Source organism: Belonocnema kinseyi, chromosome 2 (genome assembly GCF_010883055.1).
Source record: "Belonocnema kinseyi isolate 2016_QV_RU_SX_M_011 chromosome 2, B_treatae_v1, whole genome shotgun sequence".
NCBI lineage: Eukaryota > Metazoa > Arthropoda > Insecta > Hymenoptera > Cynipidae > Belonocnema > Belonocnema kinseyi.
This window is the reverse complement of record NC_046658.1, coordinates 60826367-60836604: the sequence shown is the minus strand read 5'-3', so window position 1 is coordinate 60836604 and position 10238 is coordinate 60826367. Positions and strand designations below refer to the sequence as shown.

At 30.2% G+C, this 10238-nt stretch overlaps 1 protein-coding gene across 1 annotated transcript in view; it reads right to left on the bottom strand.

Annotated features, from left to right (window-relative positions):
- The window catches only part of LOC117167705 (transcriptional activator MN1-like), a 22854-nt gene extending 14099 nt beyond the window's left edge, over nt 1-8755 (bottom strand). Inside the window, exon 1 of the mRNA XM_033352837.1 lies at nt 8519-8755. Within this exon, the coding sequence (XP_033208728.1) occupies nt 8519-8533 (15 nt within the window). The 5' untranslated portion in view covers nt 8534-8755. The remainder of the gene's footprint in view (nt 1-8518) is intronic.
- Between the last annotated feature and the right edge of the window lie 1483 nt (nt 8756-10238).

The following is a 10238-nucleotide window of genomic DNA, read 5'->3' as shown; positions in this document are numbered from 1 at the left end:
ATGTAGAAATAGCACGGTTTGAACCGACCAGAAGAAGGTTTCTGGCCAAAATCAGACCGGGTCAAACCGGGATACTATTTTCTTAATTGCCCGGCCGGGATCTGACCGAGTTCCCACCGGAACCCAGCCGGGCCAAAAATGGTGCATAATAGAAGTATCATAACCTTAAAAATATCTGAAGAAATATCCACAAACGACTGCCGTAAGTGGGTCGTTTGTGAATATCTGACAGGTGAAAGACCAATTTTTTGTGCTTTAGGTGTTTTTAAAAAAATTAATTATGAAAGAAAAATTAAACTAATTTTAATAGTATGGTTTCCCACTTTTGGTTCTGCGGTTCCCAGACTTGCTGTGACTGCGAAATCGTTGACCAACTTCTTTTTTATTTTCACACATATAGTTTCCAAGTGAAATTATACTTATTTTTTTGTGATACGATTTTTGCTTATTTTTAATGTATCTATGTATTATCTTGAATAACCAAAAAACGTAATAAGAAGAGAAATAACTTTTTCCGAACGAGGTTTTGAATTACGTTATCATGCTTGCACGTAATAACTATTCGGCGACATCCGGAGTCTTTAATGCTAAAAACGCAGTAAAACGTCAGTTGAAGCCAGGTTATTTGTTAAGAAATTTGTTAAATTTCACAAAATGGTATCCAATTTTCTAGAGCAAGCGGATTATTTATGAAGGTAAGTGAATTATTTTGTTAACAAGTAAGCATTATTAATATTCTTTAACGTTAATGGTAAATCAATTTTCTAAACCGGTTTCATAGGTTAGGATGTCACGTGAAACCACTGAAATTTATTTTAGCTCTTGTAAAAAAACCTATGCCAAACTAAATTACTCTTAAGGTAAATTTGTTATGCAATTTAACTTTAATTTCTTACAATGTAATTTCTTACAGAAACTTAAGGATCATAACCTAAATTTTAGTACTTAAATTGAATCAATGTTTGTAGTTAATATATTTATTATTATGAATGCAGTTCTTAAATTGAAATTCCAACATCTTTTTACAAGTGGAAATAAGTGCTGACAAAGATTCTCATCTCTGCCAGTTGGTAGAATATGTTCGCTGTGGTAAAAAGGCTCCAGTAATATTCGATCGAGAAACCCAGTCAAAAACCGGTCGGATTCCGACCGGGTTACCCTATTTGTATCCGGGATCCGATCGGGTAACCCGGCCGGGAGCCGACTGGGTACCCCCGGCCCGGATCTGACCAGCGCATCGTGACAAAACCAACCAGAATCCGACCGGGCAGCCTGACCAAATTCCGAATACAAGCAGAGCAACCCTGCCAGCATCCGGCCCGAACCTGGGCATAATTTCTATACGGGTGTATATATATATATATATATTCCAATTAAAAACGAGTCATGTGGCCGTCACTGTTTACGTTTCGATCCCCCCAAAATCAGTTCAAGGCTATTTGAAGGCAACCCCCGACACTTGACTGAAAGCAAGAGTTTGGTTTAAAAAATTGTTTATACAATTTATATAAAAATTCAATTGTCAGTATAAAGTAGTAATTTATGTATTAGAAATACTTTGCAGTTTGAAAAAACGCAAAAAATCCTAATTAGCTCCAAAATTAGCTAAATCTATTTTTTCACTTATAAGTTTTTTTGGGACCACATAAAACAGACTTACGCGTGTTATACTTAAGAGAAAATATTGTATTCGTTTTCTACAGATAATTGCGAGGAAAAAGTTAGGTTTCAATTTAAGTCAGTTAATATTGACAATTCTGAATAAAATGTACAAAAATATATTATATAAAATAAAAAAAATATATTACAAAAATATATTAAAAATATATTAGTACATAATTATTTTTTATTTCTAATTTGAAACTTGAAAAATTGTAAATATTCAAATTTAAAGCTTTCCAATTAAAGATTTTAAAATTCAAATATCAAAAACTATAAAAAAATTTAATAATTCAGTCTACGTAAAAATTACAGAAAGTCTTGTTTACATACAAAAAAAATATTAGATGAAAGTTGAATTGTTAAAACATGGAAAGTGAATTTTATGAAATCATCCATTTCTAAATTAACTAACAGGTGCTTTTTGTAGAAAATTTATTTTTGAACCAAAAATTTCTCTTGACCATAAAAGAAACTTGCCTGCCATGAAACTTGCAGAATTTCTTGGTCGTTTTAGCAACACTTCAATAAAAAAAAGATGGGACTCTTGAGGAAATCTTCTTTTTAATATTTTCAGAAAAACTTTGTTAATATAGAACTCTTATTAAATTTTCGGTAGAATTCGAAAATGGACAGTTACCCCCTCGAGAGTCCGAAAAGAAAACCTAAATATTACAATTACGCTAAAAGTGATAAAGCTTTATTGCGAAATTTGTATTTTTTCTGAAACCCTCAATTATAATACTCATATAACTATACAAATTGGAATTACAGAATTATCATGCAATATATATGTTTAACGAGAGAATAAAAAAATAGCATAGTGTAGAGTTTTTTCGGGACACAAATATTGATTTTCTGTTAGTTCGAAACTGTATCTAACATTATTAAAAGAACTTTCTTCGATTAAAAAGATATCTCTTTTCATTTGAACTAACCTATTTGTACATGATTATACATTAACGCAAAAAGAAATAAATATAAAGCTGACATAATCTAATGCATACATATAAAATGAAATAACTTATCCACAGAAACCATAGGGGAACACATAGTTTTGAATAGAAGCGTGAAGTTTGCATTACGTATCGCATGCCCGCACGATCGCGCACTGGAAAACGAAATAGAAGCGGAAATATAAGGGGCACGCGCAAGGAAATGAAATTAATAATCGGGTTTCTGGAGCTACAATGGACGATTCGATAAGAAGCGACCCGCGGTATTATATGTACATATCGTCAGTCCATGATTAGGGTATGACTATGCATGAGGAAGGCGTCTGACCTAGTCAACTAGGCAACCTACCAAACCTACTCCTTATAAACCTACCAACCTACCTCTGCCACAACTTACGATTAACTACCCTCTATACACAAACGTAATATCTACCTGACATGCGAATCTGCCCTCAGCTGTTCTTACAAGACTATTCTGTGTAAAGAAAATGAGAAAAATACTTCAATTCGAAGAATGAGTATCGTATATTATTTACCACCTTCCCAGCCTTCAACGACCTAACATTTTTTCAACCCTAATGACCGCTATTTGTTCTCATGATCAGAATGAAACACTCATAGGTCGATGTAACATTTTTGTAGAAAAGTTGACATCTGCACTTTAACTCGTTTTAGAAAATTATGTTTTTCTCGAGAATAAAGTGTGTTATATTTGCGGTAAGTCGAGTCAGATGACAGGCCTGATTTATGCTCTTATTGAAGAATTTCGAAAACTCTTTTTTATATTTTGAAATAAATTTAGGACATTTTTGTAATTTTGGATGATTACAGAAATTTTTGAAAATGATTATAAATTTATAAATTGCCAGGAATGATAAAAATGTATGATTCAGTCATAAAGAACCAAAAATTTTGAAAATTTAAGAAACATTTGAAATTCATAAATTTATGAAATTATCCAAAGTTTTGATTACTTATAAATTTACCAACAAAATTTAAGACTTCTGTGATTATCAAAATTTTTTTAAATTTCCTGTATTCACCTCTAAAATTACTTTATACTAGCTAGGTCCCTAGAAAGTAAAAAATAGAACTTTAGCCCCGCTTCATAGGAATTGAAAAGGGCTTAAGTCTTGCATACGTTGTGAAAAACGTATTTTAAAAGTTTTCTTCTCAAATTTTAATTCCGACACAACAATCGACACATCTATTTTTTAATAGACGTAATCAATAAATGTTAATCATGACTTCACTATTTTACCCGCCTTACTTCGTTTTCACAACTTCATTTAAACGACCTAGCCAAATTTTTGCATCGTAGATGTTTTCAGTGTGATTTTACTACTGTTTGAAAAAAATACCCAAAAATATTATTATTTAAACACTTAGAAACATAATTCATATCGAAGATTTTAATTTTTAAATGAACATTTTTACTGGTAGAGTTATAAATCTTTAAAAATAAGAGTTTTTAATTTTTCTAAATAATTTAAAATATAATCAAAAATAATAGTAGTGATATGTTTGAACTTTACATTTAAAAAATAAGTCAATACAATTTGAATTAATTAATAGTCTCAAGTTTCATTTATATGAAGTTCGTAGCAGGATGAAATTTAATGTAAAATTTCCAACGAATTCTCACATTTAATTCATAACATAGTGTCAAATAAAGATAAGAACAAAGTATTATTTGAAAAACGAAATGGACTAGATGTTCTTTTTGAGAAAAAAATTATTTCTACGCAACAAGGATACATGTATATTTACAAATGTTATATTTTATTAGATACATTTATAGTATTTCAATTATTACCAAATGAACGTAACGTGAATTCCTGAGAACTATCACTAGAAAATAATGACGAGGACATCCAGTAAAAGTTTAGTGTCGATTTGACATATTCATTTGTATCCATGATTGACAAATGTGAAAAATTAGATTTTTTTAGCTTTCAGAAGTGAAAATTTTACAGATTTTACTATATAAAGCTCAATTCTTCACAAAAGCCAGCGAAATTTCATTAAGAAAAGATAAGAATTGCGCTGTTAATCTACAAATGAATGCTTATTGAACGTTATTAACAAAAGAAAACTAACAGGAAAAAAATAAGTTAACTTGAAGGAAAGCTAAAGCTTATATAATTAGTCTGTACTTTTTTCAATAAAACTAGTTGAACTATAGGAAAATGTTAAATCAATAAGTTAAAAATAAATTATGATCTTGATATTGAAATGTTATTTAGACTTGTAACAGAAAAAGCCATTGAATTTTTGATGTGATTGTTTTAAGCATTTTTATATTTCTTTTTAGATACGTTTAAGACTTGATGCAGTTTTTGAAGTCTGTCAAGCATTTTAAAACTTTTTTCTAGGGCTGTCTTTTTAAAATCTTTAATTCATTGATAAAAAAATTTTTTTCTTTAAAAAGTGCTAATCAAAATCCAAGCAAATGTGTAACGATTGAACGCATTATCTTAATTATGCCAGAGAATTAATGTTTGCGTCCTTCCTAAAATTCTTCAAATAACAATTATGATTGACTGTCAAAAAACAACTCTCAGCACAAGTAGTTTATTATTAAATTATAAAGAAAGCAAAAATCTCTATTAATAAAATAATGAAATCAAAGAAGTCAAGAATCAATTATTTTATTTTAATTGACTTTTAAATCATCCTCACACAATAAAGTATAATTTTGTTAGCTCTCGGATATAATAATTAATATTTTTTTATCGAAATGCCATACTGATAAATACATAATCACCAATTTATTGTAAATTTCAGTTTCAAGGAACACGTAAAAAGGAAAACTAAAAAGAATCTTTGAAGGAATAAAATGGCCCCTTTTGTTCATTTCATAAATCTAATTCATTATTGATTCATTTTCAGCGTGAATCACAGGGCGTAAGAGAAAATTTTGGTTCGCAAAACAAATTTAACAAACATGTACACTCTAAATGCTTCGATACTAAATAAAATAGGATACTCACGCTGCGATTTATTAGACAAACAGCTATAATACGTGTGTTTATTTATAAACACGACTTGTGTAAAATTGTTACATAGAAAAAAATAACACGTTTTTAAAATCCATAGAAAGTGACGCAAAAGTGATCTTCCTCGACCATCAACATCGAAGATGAAGGAATTAGCTATGCAGGAGTGCATAGCCTAGTAGAACCAGCGAACCGTGGATTAGCGGCTAATGTCGAACCGATAAGAAAACCGGCAATTACTTAATCTCTGGCCGAATATCGTCGCTGTGATTATCTTTAATGAATGTGCACTGTGCACCAGGGGTCGTGTCGTGTTTTCTAATGACTATGAGTACGTGACCTTTCATCGGAAATTCACCCTAGTATGTACAGCTATTTCTGACTATGAAGTTATTTTTAATTTTTGAATTTTTCTTTAACTTCGAATTGCGCAAGGTCATAGTAATTCAAATTACGTTGGTACTCGACAACATTTTTCTAACGGCACCCATGCTTTTGTTGCTAGGCATTTTCAGCGTCAGATGTTGAGTTTGCATTAAAAAAATACCTATGTATATTTTTTAAAGTTCTATAAGGAAATAAATACATGAATTTAAGTTTGTAAAAAATAATATTGATTTTAATGTTACATATTTTGAGGATCAAGAAAATTTATTATAATGAAGGTTAAATTGTTTACAGTAATAATGATTCAAACACTCGCCATCATTTTATTTCATAAGGTTTATATACTAATCTTAAATTTTCTAATTTTTTCGAAACAAATATCAAAATTTTAATTGTTTCTTCATATTGGAAAAAAAAATTTGTTATTTATTTATTTCATATATTTATTTCTGATTTAATTACATAAACTACTTTTGTTCCTCAAATTATACGTGCAAAGACTCTAGTCAAAATTATAATTACGACATTTTGTGTCATATGTAAAGTTGCTGTTTAATAATTTCCCCTCAAATTGGTAAGTCTCTGGAACTCATCGGTTGCTCAATTTCAATTAAAGAAAATGATTTTGCTTATTGAAATGCAACTGGAATTAACTCGTGATTAAAGATGAGCAAGTTAGAATTTCCACACTTGCATAAAAAATTAGTCTTTTTTATTTTTAGTTTTTTTTTAGAATTTTAAACAGACTTGAATAAATGATTAATTTTCTGACGCTTATATTTCGAATATTTTAAAATTAATTTATCTCTTAAAATTGTTTTAGCAGTACAAATGAGTAGTATAAGATATAGTTTTTTTATATATCATTTTCGATAGGACAATTTTTTCTTTATTTTTATTTATTTATTTATTTTATTTATTTATTTATTTTTATTCTGTACTCATGAGTTTCCAATCTAGCTCTTTAGACAAGCAAACTACCCTTCTGCCCAATAATACCTACAAATATTTTAAAGGATATGTTGATTTACTCTCAAATTTATACCGATTTTGCAATTATTTAAAATAATTTTTTTATCGCTAATTCTATAGTTCTACGAACAAAATTAGTAAAAATGTTGACTGGTACACTTTTTGTGCACTATAATAACTTTTACTTTAATGGAAACTCTCAAATTCATAAGTTAATGAATTTAAATTTTAGAAAATGATTACCTTCCACTAACCGGAGTAATTGTGGATCAAATAGTTTTTAATTTTTTCGCTGCTATAGTAAACTTTTTGAAACTTTACACTAATTCGATTCGTAGCGTAAAGTGTTCTCTATATAAAAACGCCCACTTGGATCTTTTAGAATCTAAAATAAATAGAAAAAAAGATATTCAGAGGAGGCAAGTGGTAAGTATTTATATACAAAAATTATTTATCATATCAAACAATTGAAAGATATAAAAATTGTGGTTAATAAATGTATCAGGAAATTACATAATGGAAAAATGATGGTTATAGATCGTTACAACCTAGCCTACAAAATATGACATTTCTCGGATATTGGACGATTTTCACATTGACTTTTATAACTCTAAATAAAAGTCTTTCAAAAGCCCCATTGTAATAATATTTACTTAATGGAATAATATTAAAAGTATTAAATAAGAATTTTCGAATATTCATTTTCCTAAAACCTGCAAAATGCATTTGTTCTAAATATACCTAGGTATTCTTAAAAGAAATTGAAACTCAAATTATTTTGATGATCACACTCTGTAATACTCAAACAAATATTTCTATATAAGCTAGATTTTATACAATTTCCTTTATATACTTTTATTAAGAAACATAAAGTATTATCAATAATTAAGCCGTTGTAAGTGTAAGTGTAAATCAGACTTTGATCATCAATAACTTTAAAGACGAATTTTTGGTTTAAATGGACTTTGCAAGATATCTTCAACAGAATTTCAAAACAATTATATATGGCTAGAAAACGATAGAGCATATAATATAATTTTAGGCGAATCCACAATTGGAAAAATTCGCGATTTGGATCCATAATTGCCCCAGTAGACAGAATAATATTAAAATACAGTTTTTTGCAATGCTAACTTTAAGGAGAACTTATCATCTCCCAAAATAAAAAATTAATTAAAAAAATATGACTAATATAATTTCTTGAATGCATTTTTGCTAACGAATATAAAGCGCCTTGTTATCAATGCTAGAATTTTCGACACGACTAAAAAAAGAAACGTGTTTTTATAAATTTTAAAAGATGTTAAGTTACCATATATAATTAAGAGTATAAAATAAGATAAATGTCAATTAAATATTCTAAACAATATAAAAATTAATTTGATGAATCTCAGTTATGTCAATTCTAAATCTCAGCTTTATTATAATTTTATGATATTCTTCAAGAAATAAATGATAAATTGTCTCTCCTGACACATTAAAAAATATTTTTCACATATTACCAAATTTTATCGAAAATTTGCACACTAATTCCCAAAAGCATACCTTAAACTTATCCATGGCACTTGAACTGTCCACACTGCACTTAAAAAGAATCCAGCACTCAAAGTACTTCAATAAAAATATGAGCACGCACCACGATCACGTATAATGAAATCGAAGCAACTTTAATAAATAGTTTCGATTTTAAGTTGCGCACACCATTTTTGCGAAAACACTTCCTGGCCGGATTTATCGGTGGAAACGCACGTGCGTAAACCAGCGTCACGTGAACTGGCTTAAAAAATGTTCAGCATCGTGCAATGTCTCAGCTTATATAGACTCCGAGACGGGCAGGCAATACCGGTGAGTCTGTCGTCGCGGCCAGGTGAATCGGTGAGAGGAGTGAGAGAAAGAGAGAGTCAAAGATTTTGTGTCTGGGAAAGAGAAAGAATTACAAGGAGGAAGGAGGGAAACGAAGCTCGCCAGTAAAAAGAGGAGCCCTCCTCACACATCGTTTAAAAATTCTCATTGTAGAGAAAGTAGGCTAGCTCTGTATCGGACTCTAAGGAAGTCGGTGGAAGATGCGCTTCTTCTAAGGCTAAGCATTAGTATAGGTTCTGAGAATCATCGAGGCGATAGTGAGATCTTCAGGGTTATTAAATGTGTACCTTGTTCCATTCGGGCCTCCAAATTATTCAAGGATTAATAACCTATCTGATCATCATTAATTTATCGTTGAAAGTGATCACTTTACTTAAATCTTTGACATTAAATGATAAAATAATTGAAAGTTATAGTAATGATCTATAGTCAGTACACTATCATGAAAGGTACTTATCAGGGAAGCTTTTTATATTAACCTTTATGCCGAAATTATCGTCTCAGAAGCCTAAAATTAAGAATGATTGAATTTTCTAATGCTATCGTTTCTTACGGTTTAGCAGTCCTGGGATACAACTCTTATAGATCCTTTTGGGTGTCGATCCCATCCGTCGTAATTTTTTCCCGCAGAAAGGAACTGACAAAACTGGATAGGAACGGATAAGATAGATTAGGCTTAGCTAGGAAAGGATAGGATACGGTAGGATCGGATCGGAACCAATATCATGGGATAAGATCGGTTACTATAGAATAGGATACTGTCGGATAGGTTTTATTACCAATGTGCTACAATCAGTACATTTTCTTAGTGACATAAAAATGTAAAAATTAAACATTTTAAAATCGATAGGATTGAATAAGATACGGATCAAATCGGATATGATAGAATCATATTAAATAGGATATGTTATATTATAAATCTAACACAATCACTAGATTTTACAAGTGAACTAAAAATATAAAAGTTAAATATTTTAAATTTAATTTTACTATTTTAGACATCCTAATTTTTTCAAGTTGGAGCGGGTAGAAAATGGGTCATATAGGTTATGGTCATATATGATATTACTGAAATCTACACTGGAATATGGATTTTTGCACGCTTTCGAGCATCACTTGCAGTGGCCTGCGACACAGATCCAAGCACTCCGAGCGTAAACAGACAGGGCCCCATGAATGATTTCTGTGGGATTTGGACGCACCATGCAACCCGATGCAACTAACGCGCTAAAAGTAAGACTCTCATACTGTTTATCACGCTTGGTTGATCTATCGGTCCCGCTGTCTCTGCACCCCTAAAATGCCCTTGGCCATCAATTCTAGTACGGCGTAATTCCAGTTTACGGAAATCAATCAATTTTCTGTTTAAAATAAAAATTTAAAAGTTACACATTTTAAATAG